The following is an 18,162-nucleotide window of genomic DNA, read 5'->3' on the forward strand; positions in this document are numbered from 1 at the left end:
CAGTATGTGTAGAGCATTTGAGGTTGATTAAAGGCATCAGAGTAAAGGCAGTTGTCCTATAGTCTTCAGTGGATGGTTCCAGAATCCAGATGGATCCCTCTTTTTGATACACACACATTCTCCTCACCACCGTCAGAACAAGACAGTTGAAATGTGAAGACGACCAACAATCCAGCCAAACTCTCCAGTGGAGACTAATGGCAACATCTGTGTTGGAATAATCTCTCCATCTGCCTTTCCCTCTTTATCTAGTTACTTACTCTGGCGCACGGTAGGAGCCGATTGGTCATGCTCCTGACTGTGGGCCAATCGGGAGCTGAGCTGGGGCCCTGGTGCAGTAGCGGTGGTAGCATTGATCTGGGTGACGGCTGCCACAGTCGTGGTGGTGGAAGCAGGGGCTGCTGGGTAGAAGTGGACATCAACGGCGACGGTGGTAAGGCCCAGGGAGATGCAGTGGGAGAGGAGGAGGGGGGCATTACTGTGGCAGATGCTGACACTGTGGCGGACCGGTGTGGCATAGGGCTCAGCTGTCTGGAGGGTCAGGGAGGAGCGCAGGCTTTCCTCACGCACAGGAGGTGGGGAAGGAGAGAGAGAGGGGGGATGGGGTAGGATTTCTTGGCCCTGGCATTGTCCGTATTCTACTCCTCCGCCCCCCCAGTCCTCCACACACTGCAGCTGGATACTGGGGTGAGACAGGCTGCATTCCTTTTCTTCATCCAGGTCAACCTGAAGTGGAAAGGATCCAAACAGCTGCTGCAACTGAATTTGTAATATATTGGTATGGTAATGTGTGGGAAATGTTATATTTGACCCAATTTTACATATTCATGCACGCGCACACACACACTGACCTGTGTGTCTTCGCTGGGCTCAAGATAGGTCTCTGCTATGAACGAGTGTTCTGGAGTGTGCGGGGGCTGTGTGTCATCAGAGGCAGGGTCTATCATCACAGTGACTGGGCTGGGGGCAGGAGGCCTTGCGCGTGTATCTGTTGTGTTGGGGCTTTGTTCAATCACAGCCACCAAATCATCATCCTCAAATGCCCTTTCAGAACAGAGGATACATATACTTAATATTAGCCATTAGGGAAAGTACGGTCCTATTTTCATAGAGATATCCTCCACAACAAAAACAATAGCGCTGAAACCAGTCACCTGTTCTCATAGGTCCTCCCAGTGTCCAGACGTTCAGCATGTCTGCATGGGACGCCCAGGTTCCTGGGAACTGTGGAAGACAAGGCTAATGGGATTCAATAAGAGAAATTAATATTTCCACTTCTGACTCAAAGCAAGGTTTAAATCACATACAGAATCTTGGGAATGAGCAAAACAATTTTTATATTTTTTATAGGGGTTCCCACATTCCTAGGGGGTGACCTGGTTTGTTATGAGAGTGTCTTGTCTTAAGAGTATTTTAAACAATGAGTACAGTATGCCAAAGGGTGGACAATAGGAGGAAGTTACAGTGAGCTAAACAGGCCCACTGACTTCTAATAGTGGGGACAGGCTCGTTCTTCTGGACCAGGGAGTAGAAGGCCATGGTGATGAAGATGAAGGCCATAGACACACCCACTCCCACCACGATGGGGATGTCATGTTTCTCCAGCACTGGAAGCCACGGAGGAGGAGGCTTTACTCTGGGGGAGGAGAGAGTGTTCAATTATTCTCATTGTTAATGGTGATTATAATTGTCTGAAGATCCAAATACAGTATGTAAAAGACAGACTTTGGATATTAAGAGGTTCATTTGTGATGTACATTTCTCTTGCAACATTATCCAATCAAAAATCATTAGGAACATAACCAAGTTATGGTCTCATCATGCAGAACGTTAGGTCGTTACAGTCAACAGAATAATACGCCCAAGTGCATGTCGTAACTTGTACAACTATGTAAGCAAGATAAAGTGATAGCAGCTGTGGTGGAGTTTCATCTGGAGTTTAAGCCTGTCAGCCCCAGATAGATAAAAGCTGCTTACCGGTATCTACAATCTTCACCAAACCAAATCCGGACATCTTTTGCAGATCATTATCTATTTTAAGAAATTCAGGTCTTGAAAGTTCTTGCATTGATTAAGCCTTGTTGTTGCATTCCATTACTTAAAACATTGAGTATTATATTTTGCTTTTCTCAAATAAATGTATGTACACTGTAAGCAGAGACAGTGGAAACTACTACTGTATGATAAACTACTACTGTATGTAAAAATCTACTGTATGATGTAAGGCAGGGATCATCAACTAGATTCAGTTGTGGCCCGATTTTTACTTGAGCGGATGGTCATGGGGCTGGAACATAATCACAAATATTATGTAGACTGCAAATTGACCGCAAGAAGCCCAAACAGATATAATACTTGCCTAAAACATTTAAAACCTCGCTTAAATTTGTAAACGGTCACATATATCTCTCTATTATGCGTGGGAATACTTTGAGAAAAATGTTCCAAAATAAAATCACTTGGAACTGATTTGCTGATGTTTTTACAGTCTTTTATGCGCAACAATAAAAATAAAATGTGTTGTTTTTGCTCAGAAAACATGGGGGGGGGGGGCAAATAAAATCACTTGTGGCGAGCTGCTAGTTGGGGAACCGTGATGTAAGCAGGCAAGCCTGGGAGGAATAAAAGTCCCCTCCGTCTCCCTCCTCCTGTCTCTGTACCGCATGGTGCCCTACCTGGGGTCCTCATTGGTCCTCATGGGGGACTGAGAGGTGTTCCTCTTCAGCCACTCTGTGGGCTCTGTGTCATTGGGCCTGGTTGGTTTGGCTGGATGAGCTGGGTTAGCAGGCTGGCTCGTGTTCTGCTGCAGGGGGTCTGGGGTGGGGGCATAGGGGCACTAGGGCCCTGGGGGTCAGGGGTGGGGGGTGTGGTGATCAGGTCAGGAAGATGGGTGTTTGAGCCTGAAGGCTGGGTGAGGAGATCTGTACGCTGGGTTTGTGTAGGTTCATGCTGGGTTGGTGATGGTTGAGGCTGAGTTTTGTATGGTTGAGTCTGGGTTTGTGAGCGTGAAAACAGGGTGATGGTGCTAGGATCCTGGATATGTGGGTCTGAAGGATTACTTTGAGGTACAGGATGGTGGGTTTGAGCGATTGAGTCGGGAGCATGCAGGCTGTGAATAAGTAGAGACTGAGTCAAAGGTTCTTTGGGCTGGGTAGGAGAATCAGGACGCTGGGTAAAGGGATCAGACGGGTGGCTGGAAGAGTCTGGAAGCTGCGGGAGTGAGACCAGAGACTGGGTAAATCTGCCGATGTGGTTTAGGGGTTTAATTGGTTGCTCAGTGACTTGACGCTGGATATGCATGACTGATGGCTGGTTGTGGAGACTTTGGAATACGGACTGTGTTAATGGAGATTGGCTATCTGGGACTAAAACCTGCCGTTGTGTCACTGGGGGTGGGTTGTGTGTTAATGTTGGCTGGTTAGGTATTATTTGAATCTGAGTGAGTGAGATGACTCTATGAGTTACTGAAGGCTGGGTGAGTAGGTCTAAGGGTTCAAATAGAGGTGGAGGTAGGGGTTGTAGCACTGGATGCTGGATCTGTGTGACTGGAGACTGGGTTGGATTGGCCGAGGCCAGGTCCAATGGGAGCAGAGAGTGCATTTCAGGTGGAACCAGCAGTCCTGTTTGTCCTCTGTAGAGACCTGCTAGTCCTAAAGCTGTCTGCCTGAGAGACGAGAGCAGTCGTAGAGTGTCAGGAGTAGACACTTGGGGGATGTCATTGCTTGAGTCTCTTTGAGTTGCTCGGACTGCAAATAGAAAATAATGGTATCAAACAAAACAATGCATGCTAGTAGAACACCAAGAAAACCACTGCTTTCTTTGGGTTTCTAGGCTCAATAGCTGACTGTATAAAGTTGATGTCAAAGAGTGTGATTTAAAATCTAAAGAATGCACGTGACATAAAAAAAAGTCAAATATTGTTTTGGCAAGTAAATACAGCAAAGGGTAGTTAGTACAAGGATGTGCCTGCACTGCATTCTACAGTTTATGTTTTTGTCTGTACACACCTGTGCTTCCTCCCTGTAGGGAGACACGTGAGTGGGTCATCTCAGAATGCTGAACTAGACTCAGGTCATTACTGGACAGGGGAGTTCTCTGCTCTGCTTCAGTCTTTGGAACCTGCAATTTTTGAAAAGATGTTTGTCAGATTCATGAAATTTGGTATTGATAAAATGCATAACACACTGAGCCACTGAAAGACGTTTTAAATAATTACACAACTGAAGAGAGACACAAAGATGTGACTCGGGATGTTAGACTTGTCTACTACTGATTATGGTAAACAATTCAGCAGACAAGCGATAGACTTCCACACCAACCTCATTATTACTCACTGCAGATACAATCTGTCTATGCTGCCTTTCTCTATCAGCTGGGTCATCTTCAGCTTAAGATAGAGAAGAAAATGATGAGCATATTTGAATACAGACCCCATAAAGTAACGACTTTTCAAAACTATTTGAATTCAGATCTCAGAAAGTGACTACTTTTTCAAAACTATTTGAATACAGATCTGAGAAAGCAACTACTTAAAATATATATTTTAATACAGATCTCAGGAAGTAACTACTTTTCAGAAACTATTGGATTGGCTGCCTTCAACTACTGGTAGGGCTGCATCTGGAACTGCATGTTGAAGATCGAAATCAAATAAATAGAGCACAAACAATCTCCTGTATTATTCCAATCCATTTTACAGTCTCTGTCCCCTCCTTGATCGCCTTTGGCTGGTCACTGGTGTAGCCTACACACTTCATGTCGTACACAAAACTATTCGAACTATTGCATTCCATGCCTCAGAAAAGCATACGCGCGATGTCATGTTATTTTTTCAGGTGGGGAGTAGGCTACATGCAGCTATTTACATGTTTTACACAAAAAAATATTATTGACATGTATTTTCACTTTTCCGGATAAGTTAAATGCTTGGCTGCCTAGAAAGTTCGACTGTCCAGAGGTAGAAGGGGGTGAGTAAAGACCGAAATGTGAAGGGAGGGGAGGGTGAGCAGCCGCTACGTTACGCCTATATCACATCGATATTGAAATTGCATTTTGGTAAACCAGAAGTACATTAATTTCCATTGGAACGCTGCGTTTGCCTTGCAGCATTGCCCAGCAGAGGCAGTTGCAGTGCGTTCTGTGTGGTGCATACATTGTATTTATCGTCGTATGCGTCAAACTGTATGCATAGCCGGATCGGTGTGATCAAGACTAGAGAAACAAATGTGTGCGTAAAATAACGCATGCGCAGAATGTGAGCCAGATCTTTCCTCTTGATATTTTTTTCCCCCGTTAAAAAACAATAATCTTACCTCTTGATCACACCGACTGCTTTATTGTTATGTGTACCTGTACCGCAAAATGTTATGTGTACCTGTATTCTGCTACCATTTCTGTCAAATCCAATGTATGCACTTGCCAATGCAATGTAATGCTGGCAAGGCAAACGCAACATTCCATTGGAAATGAATGTACTTTTGGTGTACCAAAATGCAAAGATGATGTAGGTGTGATAGAAGCATTAGTTTTGAGAAATCGGTTTCAGGAGGGGCGGGGTGGGGCGAAAACGATTTATCTGTAGCAACACCCTTAATTTTATGATACCTGAAAATACTGAAGAGAAATTCAAAGCCAATTGCAAACAGCAAGTTGGATGCTTAGCAAAAACAACTTTGAACCTCTTTGTCCATCTGAAGGAAAGTGTTCTTGTTTCAAACACACACTATAACATTTATAAAGGGATAGTTACGCTGAATACAAACTAACATGATTTTCCACCTACCTTGGCCATAGTTTATTCAAGAAGGTCGTTTTTTATATATTTAGTTTCCTTTCAACACTTAATAGACATATTTTGTTACTGTTATCATTCTCAATAACACTTAACACTAAATTGGTATTGTGCCTGTGTAATAAAACTGTCATTATTTTTGGAGCAACATTTTATTAGCATGTTGTTCTATAATACTTTGGTAATTGCATAGCAATGCGCTGAGAGTTTTTGTAACTACTGTACACAAGAGGAAAAGTGATGCGCTATATTGCAATTTCCAAAGTCCTATGTAACAACAATGTTTCTATTGTAATAATCAAAGTTACTACACATGTATAAGAAGTTGATGTCAAGTGTATTACCTTATGTCTCACTCATTTATGAATATATATATTTGTTAGTCATTTTGAAGCTGCAAAAGTGGTCTACTTTAATGTTGAGGTAATATCATAAAGACATGGTTAAACCAGAGATGGTGAGGGTGGCTCTTCTCTGCTGTCGTCCCACTATGTTCTCAGCGGTACAGTGATAGTCCCCTGCATCAGACACCTGAACACTGGAGATATGCAGAGCCCCCTCATCTGCACACACATGAAGGCATAGTCACACATTCACCAAAGCTCTCATTATTCTCCTTAACACCGATCTCATCTCTTCAGATCTGTAAACACTAGTAGAATGGATTTATGGCATCATAAGGGAATGTGGTAGGGTATCTTTCTTGGCAGGTGTAAGTTTTATTTAAAATGTGACTGGCTCACCATCTACATGCCTCTCCAGGGTTGGGGTGATGGAGTGTCCCCTGGTCCAGGTGTACCTGATGGGGAGGTCCCCCACTGCCCTGCATGGCAGGACCACATAGGACCCCTCTGAGCTGCTCACTGCCCCCAGGAAGGACACTATGATGGGGCTTACTAAGCCAGAGAGAGGGGGAGAGAGAGAGAGAGCACCACATTGTCTCAATACATTCAGATACTAAGCACCTTAATCACACCTGAGCTTCACTTCCGGCTAATGTGATGAAGTTAACTTTGTTGTCCATACATGGGATATAGGCCAAGATATGTAGCATGATCAACAGTACTCGGCTCTATTAAGGCATCCAGACATCCATTATACACACATTTCTATAGTATAACATCAAACATAATGTGTGTACTGTACTGGGGAAGGGAAGTTACCAGCGACACGTAAAGTAGCTGTTCTCCGGTCATGCCCCACAGTGTTGGAGGCTTCACAAGTGTACGTGCCCTCATCATAGCTCCTGACAGACAGGATGTAGAGGGTAGTGTTTCTCACGCTGAGAACAGAGAAGCTTGTCATTCATTACCACAAGAAGGTTGGTGGTCTGCAAGCTAACGGTTCCTGACAGATTGGTTGATTACGCCAAATACTTCCTCTAGTGATCAGTAACACAAGACTGTGTTCGCCCACTGAGCTAAAGCCTCACAGAACCACCTCTGTTACACTGAACGTACCCCACAGCGATCTTGCCACCAGTCTGAATGGAGCGTCCCTGTTTGGACCAGACAATGGAGGGGAGGGGCTGTCCCCAGACCTGGCACTGGAACACCACCTGGGCCCCTACAGGGACTGTCACCACTTGTGGCCACAGCCTCACCGAGGGAGATGCTGGTGGTCAGGGGGTGGAGGAAGAATAGGCTGGTTAGCTTGTTACTTCTGTACCTAAGGAAGTATATCTCAGATAATTAACTGTGTCTTAGATTATGATTGCAAGTGTATTTGTATGAATATTAATGTGCTGTATCAGGTATCATCCTGAATATCTCTTATACAGACAGACACATGGCTAGACAATAATAAGCCTACATCCTGTGTGATGCCATACAGTATCTACCCAGAATGGTCAGTCTGGCAGCTCTGGAGGTCACAGATCTGTACAGGTGGACATTGGATGCTCTGCAGAAGTAGACTCCACTGTCTGTGTCATAGACACTGGAGAAACAAGCAGTTAATTACAGCTTGAAACTGTCTGGTTTCACTGGAGGATTACCATCATACAGAAAAATAATCTAGTCATACGCTAGACACACTGTATACACACATACACTGTACACACACACCTGTGGAAGATGAGGTCTCCACTAGGCCTGACAGTGAAGTGTGTCTTGGGAGAAAGGAGGCGGTTGTTTTTGAACCAGGACACTGTTGTTGGAGGCCTGCTGTAGGGGGGTCTACAAACCAGAGTAACAGACTCCCCCATCCTCACAGACTTGTTGGTAGGCTGCTGGACAAAGGTCCACCCCATCACTGTGGAGAGGGAGGGAGGTACTGTATGTCAGTAAAGGGGCTAGTATAGATTTGATATTTTAGTTTGATTGACAACAACCAGAGCACCTGCTGGAAGGAGAAAGGCAGTCTTAGACCTGACTGTCTCCCTCTTATTCCTGGCCTCACAGTGGTAGGAACCCTCATCATCCTCAGACACGTTCCTGGGGATAAAGGGCACAGCACACCACACACATTAATATCACTTTTGTTATCGCTGCTTGCTTTTTACATTTGATTTAAAGGTAAACAACTTTTATAATGTCTTAATGTCCTCAAGATCTCACTTGAAAACAAGCAGCTGTCCCTTGTTCTGCAGACTCAAGCCAGAGTTGTTCACAAGGAGAAGGCTGTCTTTGAACCATTGCACTGTGGGAGGCGGTAAGCCTCGGACAACACAGCCCATGGAGGCCTCCGTCTCTATGGCAACTGTGATGTTGTCAGGGCCCTGAGTGATCTGCAGCCTTGTAGGGACTCCTGCAGAGCAACAGAAAAACATGGGGGTGTCCCTCAATACTATATAGTGGCTTTCTTTCCTAAGTTCAGTTTCCTCATGTTTAGTTGCCCTACTTTAGTCAACCTTGATTTAGCATACAGCATATGATTTGGATCAGTTACAGGAATGATGTATACATTGATACAGTAGTGTTAAGTAAATGCAGCAAAAAAAGAAATGTCCCTTTTTCAGGACCCTGTCTTTCAAAGATAATTCGTAAAAATCCAAATAACTTCACAGATCTTCATTGTAAAGGGTTTAAACACTGTTTCCCATGCTTGTTCAATAAAACATAGACAATTAATGAACATTAATGCACCTGTGGAACGGTCGTTAAGACACTAACAGCTTACAGATGGTAGGCAATTAATGTCACAGTTATGAAAACTTAGGACACTAAAGAGGCCTTTCTACTGACTGAAAAACACCAAAAGAAAGATTCCCAGGGTCCCTGCGTGAACGTGCCTTAGTCATGCTGCAAGGAGGCGTGAGGATTGCAGATGTGGCCAGGGCAATAAATTGCAATGTCCGTACTGTGAGATGCCTAAGGCAGCGCTACAGGGAGACAGGACGGACAGCTGATCATCCTCACAGTGGCAGATCACGTGTAACAACGCCTGCATAGGATCGGTACATCCTAAAATCACACATGCGGGACAGGTACAGGATGGCAACAACAACTGCCCGAGTTACACCAGGAATGCACAATCCCACCATCAGTGTCCGCAATAGGCTGAGCAAGGATGGACTGAGGGATCGTAGGCCTGGTGTAAAGAAGGTCCTCACCAGACATCACCGGCAACAACGTTGCCTATGGCCACAAACCCACCGTCGCTGGACCAGACAGGACTGGCAAAAAGTGCTCTTCACTGGCGAGCCGCGGTTTTGTCTCACCAGGGGTGATGGTCGGATTCGCGTTTATCGTCGCAGGAAGAAACGTTACACCGAGGCCTGTACTCTGGAGCGGGATCGATTTGGAGGTGGAGGGTCCGTCATGGTCTGGGGCGGTGTGTCACAGCATCATCGGACTGAGATTGTTGTCATTGCAAGCAATCTCCTCCAGCATGCTCGTTCTGTGTGTGATTTCCTGCAAGACAGGAATGTCAGTGTTCTGCCATGGCCAGTGAAGAGCCCGGATCGCAATCCCATTGAGCACGTCTGGGACATGTTGGATCGGAGGGTGAGGGCTAGGGCCATTCCCTCCACAAATGTCTGGGAACTTGCAGGTGTCTTGGTGGAAGAGTGGGGTAACATCTCACACCAAGAACTGGCAAATCTGGTGCAGTCCATGAGGGGAGATTCACTGCAGTACTTAATGCAGCTGGTAGCCACACCAGATACTGACTGTTACTTTTGATTTTGACCCCCCCTTTGTTCAGGGACACATTATTCCATTTCTCATAGTTACATGTCTGTGGAACTTGTTCAGTTTATGTCTCAGGTGTTGAATCTTGTTATGTTCATACAAATATTTACACATGTTAAGTTTGCTGAAAATAAACGCAGTTGACAGTGAGAGGACGTTTCTTTTTTTGCTGAGTTTACTTAAGTAGAAATACTTAAAAGTTCTACTTAAGTCATTTTTAGGGGTATCTGTACTTTACTAAGCCAAGGCTTTCGACTCTGTCAATCATCACATTCTTATCGGCAGACTCAATAGCCTTGGTTTCTCAAATGACTGCCTCACCTGGTTCACCAACTACTTCTGTGACAGAGTTCAGTGTGTCAAATCGGAGGGCCTGTTGTCCGGACCTCTGGCAGTCTCTATGGGGGAGCCACAGGGTTCAATCCTCAGGCTGACACTTTTCTATGTATACATCAATGATGTCGCTCTTGCTGCTGGTGATTCTCTGATCCACCTCTACGCATACGACACCATTCTGTATACTTCTGGCCCATCTTTGGACACTGTGTTAACCAACCTCCAGACAATCCTCAATGCAATACAACTCTCCTTCCGTGGCCTCCAACTGCTCGCTGCCAACACCTGCCCGCCCGTCCAGCATCACTACTCTGGCCGGTTCTGACTTACAATATGTGGACAACTACAAATACCTAGGTGTCTGGTTAGACTGTAAACTCTCCTTCCAGACTCACATCAAGCATCTCCAATCCAAAGTTAAATCTAGAATCGGCTTCATATTTCGCAACAAAGCATCCTTCACTCATGCTGCCAAACATACCCTCGTAAAACTGACTATCCTACTGATCCTTGACTTCAGCGATGTCATTTACAAAATAGCCTCCAACACTCTACTCAACAAATTGGATGCAGTCTATCACAGTGCCATTAGTTTTGTCACCAAAGCCCCATGTACTACCCATCACTGCGACCTGTATGCTCTCTTTGGCTGGCCCTCGCCTCATACTCGTCGCCAAACCCACTGGCTCCAGGTCATCTACAAGTCTCTGTTAGGTAAAGCCCCACCTTATCTCAGCTCACTGGTCACCATAGCAGCACCCACCTGTAGCACGCGCTCCAGCAGGTATATCTCACTGGTCACCCCCAAAGCCAATTCCTCCTTTGGCCGCCTCTCCTTCCAGTTCTCTGCTGCCAATGACTGGAACAAACTGCAAAAATCTCTGAAGCTGGAGACTCTTACCTCCCTCACTAGCTTGAAGCACCAGCTGTCAGAGCAGCTCACAGATCACTGCACCTGTACATAGCTCATCTGTAAATAGCCCATCCAATCTACCTCATCCCCATACTGTATTTTGTATTTATTTATTTATCTTGCTCCTTTGCACCCCAGTATCTCAACTTGCACATTCATCCTCTGTACATCCTACCATTCCAGTGTTTAATTGCTATATTGTAATTACTTTGCCACCATGGCCTATTTATTACCTTATCCTACCTCATTTGCACATGCTGTATATATATTTTCCTACTGTATTATTGATTGTATGTTTGTTTATTCCATGTGTAACTCTGTGTTGTTGTATGTGTCGAACTGCTTTGCTTTATCTTGGCCAGATAAAGTTGCAAATGAGAACTTGTTCTCAACTAGCCTACCTGGTTAAATAAAGGTGAAATAAAGGTGCAATCTTTACCTTCATAGTTAGACAATTGTGTACTGTTTCCACCACTGCTTTCATACAGGATACAGAAACATAAACAGACCGACCTCAACACTAGTTCCGTCATCCATGCTGTTCTACGAGGACAGGACAGGGCAGACAGAAGGGATACGGAGTAGGGGAGAGGCTGTGCATTGTCTCACCTTGTACTGTGAGTGTAGCTGCCTTGCTTTCCCGGCTGGTGTTCAGTAAGGTGTTGTGTGTGACACAGACGTATTCCCCCTCGTCCTCTATTGAGACATTAGAGAGGTGAAGAGTGCCTGAGGTCTTCCTCTGGTTACCCCCTCCATATTGACCCTGGAGAAACACACTTTGTATTTAAACATACACAGCCACACACAATGAAATGTACATACACAAAGACATAAAAATGGACATGCGATCAAATCCATACAATACATGCAAAGACTAATGCATTTGATACCTGAATCTGAGCGCCTTTGGTGAAGAGTGTGTTGTCTTTGAGCCAGGTGATGTGTGCTGGGGGGGAGCTGTCCCCTGAGACACACTGGAGGAACACTGGCCGACCCTCACTGACTGTCTGAGACTGAGGACTGAAGAACACCACCTCCAGGTCTACACACAAAGACACACAGTATCAAACAAAGAATCCAATGTATCTATGTTTTTCTCATTTCCGAGACAGATTTCACAAAAAAGCCAGATAATATGTGTATTAAAGCTAATGCATTGTATTATTTCAGCAGAAGCATATAGAAGAGCTGAGAAGGCCAACTAACCAGCTTCCATCACTTGGACAACAGTCATGATGTGTTTGGCTCCAATGCCTGCACTACAGACATATCTCCCCAGGTCCCCCTCTCTCAGCTGGGGGAAGAACAGAGATCCGTTGGCCAATTGGTGGATCCCTCTGCCAGGACCAGGAGTCAATGCTGCTGGCTCTCCACTGGCCCTCTCCCATCTAACAGACAGTTCCCCCTGGCTGCTGGAGTCATACACTGCACAGTACAGTGTGAGGGGAGCACCCAGTACACCAACACCATCCTCTGGATGGGTGGAGAACACTGAACACAGACACAAGTGTGAGATACAAACCGGAGAGAGAGAACAGGCGGCAAATTGACAAACTGTATTCTGAGACTTCCCTATTAAGGGTTGATCCTATAAGTTATGTTAAGTAAGACATGAGACCCAGTCAGTCTAATTGTCAGTATCGTCATAGGAAAGGATACAGAAATTATCAGTGCACCAGTTAGGCACCTACATTGCTAGTTATGTATAGTAAAAATTATACTTTACTTCAAAACATTCATGTTAGATGCAATCATTGACAGTGAAGTACCCAGCAAAAGTGAGTATTGTTTTGAGTTATTACTCTACAGAATAAAATAAAAAAACATAACAGGATTCAATAACATTAATATATGAATTTACTAAACATCTAATGATTGAATATGTTCCCAAACATCCAGTCTACCTGAGGACTGAGAGAAATCACAGATTACAGGGTGGTGTGAAGCTGCATGTTGCTAGGAGACAGAGGAAGCTGAAGCAGGTTTTTTTTAAAGCCTTTTGTCACATTATACATGGGGTATGGAAATTAGCATTGGGACTATTTAGAAAAACTGGTCTCGATCATTGCAGAAATCATGATAGAATTTAATTGATACATAATTATCTCGTAGTATTAGTGTTGCAATTCATAAAGGTGGACCTATCTCTAATGAAAACATTGTTCTGTAAGTGTCATTAATGATATGACGAGAAAAGAATCACCAGTATTATGCAATAATTGTGCAGCAACCAGTCTATGCATTAATTATGGATACAATCATTAGGGAACACCAAGTTCATGACCACATTTGGCCCCACTCTTTAATATTAAACAGCATTAACAGCAACAAAAGGGAGAGCATACATACTGTAAACCCTGTGTTTAGTTTGCTTCTCACTCACCCAGGTCAGACAGGGCTGGTTGACCATGAAGAGAGCAGGAAAGAATGAGCAGCCAAAGGTGAGAGGTCACAGGAGGGGAACTGCAGACAAACATAGACTCGAGCATCTTACTGCAGGGCTCCACCTGACACTGAGGTCCAGAGAGGCTCGTCCATGGCACCAGCAGTGTACATGTCCTGAGAAACATTGTGCCCATCATCTTATATAAGTAGGTTTAAAAAAGGTAGCTTGGATGTTTGACCAGTTCAATCAGGGGCCTAGTTTGTTTCAAATTTTCCCTGTGTTGTTTGCAATTATTCATCTCATTGTGGATTTATTATAGTGCGTAACTAACAATATTTTGCATCCAAAGTGGTTGCCAATTGTGTTGCACTACTGCAGATCTTTTGTGCATGTGCATGTGTGTATGCATTTTCTCAGTGCTCCATGTAATATATGAAAGAACACACTTAGCACCACTCTCTGTCTCTCTCTGCATGATACCTATTTTGGTTGTGTGTTTCAGTGGCACCGCGATGGCAGTGGAGCATTGTCTGTTACTAGCCTCTTTACTCTCTTCAATGGGCCAGCCACTTCATCCTCCAGTTCAGCAGCAGCAGCCCCTCCACTCAATGAAGGTGACATGAAAAGGACTGCGGAGCTTTGTACTGTGAAGATCAGTTATCATCAGCCCCCCTGGAAGAAAGCTGCCTGTCTGATCACATGGGCTTTCATGCTCAGCCCAACATGTCCATGTAAGGATAGAATGACTATGTGATGTGACAGTTGGTGCTCATAGAGGCATGTGTTTCACGCACATGAACATTGATTTTAAAAGTATGGAAACATACAACACCAAAGGCAACAAAGCTTACACTTCAATTTCCATTCAATGTAAATATTTGAAGTAGACGCCTAACAATTCAACACTAATTTAAGTGTAACAGTGCAGACAGTGTGGACACAGAAAACTTAACCCCTTAGAGGCGATGTCCGTGCCCCCAAATAAAATGAATTAGCATAATAACTAAAAATCTAAAAAGAATCAGTCAGTTTAAGCTAGAGATATATTTTTGCATTGTATGCATCTCAATCTGCGGTGAAAGGTGACAGTTAGGAGCAGTGTCTGTCAGACCATGAATTGTCCTGAAAATCAGTCTCCTCACAAAATCGTCTGTAGCGTCCAAGTTTGTAGGTCTGGCCTACAATCTACACTGAACAAAACTATAAACTCAACAAAAAAATTATTTCAAAGATTTGACTGAGTTACAGTTCATATAACGAAATCAATCAACTGAAATAAATTAATTTGGCCCTAATCTATGAATTTCACATGACTGGGAATACAGATACCTTTTTTAAAAAGTAGGGACGTGGATCAGAAAACCAGTCAGTATCTGGTGAGACCACTATTTGCCTCATGCAGCGCGGCAGATCTCCTTTGCATAGAGTTGATCAGGCTGTTGATTGTGGCCTGGGGAATGTTGTCCCACTCCTCTTCAATGGCTGTGTGAAGTTGCTGGATATTAGCTGGAACACGCTGTCATACACATCGATCCAGAGCATCCCAAACATGCTCCCGGGGTGACATGTCTGGTGAGTATGGAGGCCATGGAAGAACTGGGACATTTTCAGATTCCAGGAATTGTGTACAGATCCTTGGGACATGAGGCAGTGCATTATTATGCTGAAACATGATGTGATGGTGGTGGATGAATGGCACGACAATGGGCCTCAGGATCTCGTCACGGTATCTCTGTGCATTCAAATTGCAATCGATAAAATGCAATTGTGTTAGTTGTCCGTAGTTTATGCCTGCCCATACCATAACCCCTCAAATAAATGTTTCACAGAGTTCAAGTAACAGACACATCTCAAAATCAACTGTTCAGAGAACCAACCACTGTGTCTTTGTGAGACGCAGAGTAGGTGAACTGATGATCTCCGCATGTGGTTCCCACCGTTAAGCATGGAGGTGTAATTGTGTGGGGTGCTTTGCTGGTGACACTGTCAGTGATTTATTTAGAATTCAAGGCACACTTAACCAGCATGGCTACCACAGCATTCTGCAGTGATACGCCATCCCATCTGGTTTGCTCTTAGTGGAACTATCATTTGTTTTTCAACAGGACAATGACCCAACACTTCTCCAGGTTAAGGGCTATTTGATCAAGAAGGAATGAGATGGTTTGGGATGATTTGGACCGCAGAGTGAAGGAAAAGCAGCCAACAAGTGCTCAGAATATGTGGGAACTCCTTCAAGACTGTTGGAAAAGCATTCTAGGTGAAGCTGGTTGAGAGAGTGTGCAAAGCTGTCATCAAGGCAAAGGGTGGCTACTTTGAAGAATCTCAAATATAAAATATATTTAGATTTTTGAAATTAAAATTAAATAAATCTTCTTCAGGCTAGGGTCCTTTTTTTTCTCAATTTCCACCTGACTGGCGTGCCCAAAGTAAACTGCCTGCTGCTCAGGCCCTGAAGCCAGGATATGCATATACTTGGGACCATTGGAAAGATGACACTTTGAGTTTGTAGAAATGTTAAAATAATGTAGGAGACTATAACACAATAGATATGGTAGGAGAAAATCCAAAGAAAAACCAACCAGAATTTTTTTTGAGAGAGCCCATGCTATTACAATAGAGGCATTCTGAAATCTAGCTCTCAGGATGCAATTCCTATGGCTTCCACTGGATGTCAGCACTCAATGCTCAAGGTTTCAGGCTTGTTTCTTCCAAAACAAGTAAGAATAATGAGATTTACTACAGGGACACAGACTTGGAAATTCGTGAATGCTCGCGCGATGAAGAGGACACATACTTGTTAATATTGTTTTCCTATTGAACATGCTTCTTTCCGTATGAAATATTATAGTTTAATGACATTTTTGGGTGTCTGAGGATTGGTTAGAAACATATTTTGACTTCTTGAAACAAAGTTTAGGGGTAGATTTTCGGATTCCTATCTTGGCATGTTGAACGAGTGGATTACTCAAATCGATGGTGCCAACTAAACTGACTTTTTGGGATATAAAGAAGGATTTTATCTAACAAAACGACACTACATGTTATAGCTAGGACCCTTTGGATGACAAATCAGAGGAAGATTTTCAAAAAGTCAGTGAATTTGTAATCGCTATTTGTGAATTTATGAAGCCTATGCCGGTGGAAAAATATTTTGATGTGGGGCGCCATCCTCAAACAATCACATGGCATGCTTTCACTGTAAAGCCTACTGTAAATCGGAGAGTGCAGTTAGATTAACACAACTTTAAGCTTTAAACCGATATAAGACACTTGTATGTACCTAAATGTTTAATATCCATCATTTGTATGATTATTTATTTGATTTGCACTCCCTCCAGTTTCACCGCTAGCGGGACGCCTACCTTAAGTTAAGTTTTTTGGTTACTACATGATTCCAAATATGTTATTTGATGTTATTTGATGTCTTAGAATAATTTGTTAAACACTATGATAGTGAAAGTGGTCCCATGGCCATGGACCCTGGCTGGTAGTGGAAGTGCTTGATAGTGGGCATGTGAATAGGCACTTATGTGCCTGACTCATCTGGCATGGGAAGCAGAGCCAGCAGGGGGTATGCTAAAACACAGCTATCTGATGAGAGCCTGGGGGTGTGTGTTTGATTTGCCTCACAGCAGACCATTTACCTCACAAGCAGTTTAGCAAGTCATTAAGATTGGATTTAATCTCTCACTCAAGCACTTAAATGCTCTGTCTCTCTTTTCCCTAAGATTTTCTTTGTTTTGGTTTCAGATGTCTTGCATTATTTGTCAGCAGCATTTCTATGTAAAAGAACAATCATACTCCAATGAGACAGGCTCCCAAACCATCAAAATGCAATCAATTTGTTTTTGAATAATACATTATTTATGTGTAATATTGAAAACATACATAGATGCATGAAAATAATTCCAGTGCTTGTAAAAGGCCACTGCAACATTACCAAATGAATATGAAATGTAATTACCAGAAAAGCACAAACACCCACTGTAATATTACAGTATATTTGAATGTAACTGCAACTAGCACTATTGTTACTGGAACTAACACTATAGATTTAAACTATTCAAATGAATGACCAAATAAAATGCAGAAAGCATGTAAGTGTTACCTATTTTAGCAAAATAACTAAAATTACAAGACAACCTTTGCTTATGCTACTTATTTGCAAGTTATAGAAATATGAAATACAGTATTAGGATGTATAAAGTCATATACTCTACCTTCATCCAGTAGATCTCTCCAGCTCTCTCCAGTCTGTGCAAACCCTCCGTTCGTCAGCTGCATATGCTTAGGTTCCAGGTGGAAAGGACAAGCCACGCTCACTTGTACGCACACACACACACACACACACACACACACACACACACACACACACACACACACACACACACACACACACACACACACACACACACACACACAAACAGAAGAGCAGAGCATAATCCAATTATAGCCATAGTAAAGAACAAAACCACCTTCACACACATGAGAACAAGGAGATCCCAAATGTTCCACTTCCAACAGTATTATAACAAGCTTATTATCACGATACAATACTAAGTATTGTGTTTCCATTATTGTTCCCAGTGAAGGAGCACTG

General features: G+C 43.5%; 1 protein-coding gene across 1 annotated transcript; it reads right to left on the bottom strand.

Annotated features, from left to right (window-relative positions):
- Positions 1 to 1,530: 1,530 nt before the first annotated feature.
- LOC112232803 (hemicentin-1) lies at positions 1,531 to 17,864 on the bottom strand. Its single transcript, XM_024400030.2, has 17 exons — positions 17,783 to 17,864; positions 13,557 to 13,732; positions 12,380 to 12,664; positions 12,064 to 12,215; positions 11,783 to 11,936; positions 8,350 to 8,539; positions 8,132 to 8,226; positions 7,858 to 8,044; positions 7,632 to 7,729; positions 7,252 to 7,405; positions 6,955 to 7,073; positions 6,535 to 6,687; positions 6,241 to 6,354; positions 4,320 to 4,387; positions 4,008 to 4,119; positions 2,676 to 3,746; positions 1,531 to 1,636 (listed from the first exon to the last, which is right to left on the bottom strand). The coding sequence occupies exons 2-16, from the start codon at positions 13,660 to 13,662 to the stop codon at positions 2,722 to 2,724; spliced, it is 3,012 nt and encodes a 1,003-aa protein (XP_024255798.2). The 5' UTR covers positions 13,663 to 13,732; positions 17,783 to 17,864; the 3' UTR covers positions 1,531 to 1,636; positions 2,676 to 2,721.
- Positions 17,865 to 18,162: the final 298 nt, after the last annotated feature.

Source organism: Oncorhynchus tshawytscha, linkage group LG04 (genome assembly GCF_018296145.1).
Source record: "Oncorhynchus tshawytscha isolate Ot180627B linkage group LG04, Otsh_v2.0, whole genome shotgun sequence".
NCBI classification, from domain to species: Eukaryota; Metazoa; Chordata; class Actinopteri; order Salmoniformes; family Salmonidae; genus Oncorhynchus; species Oncorhynchus tshawytscha.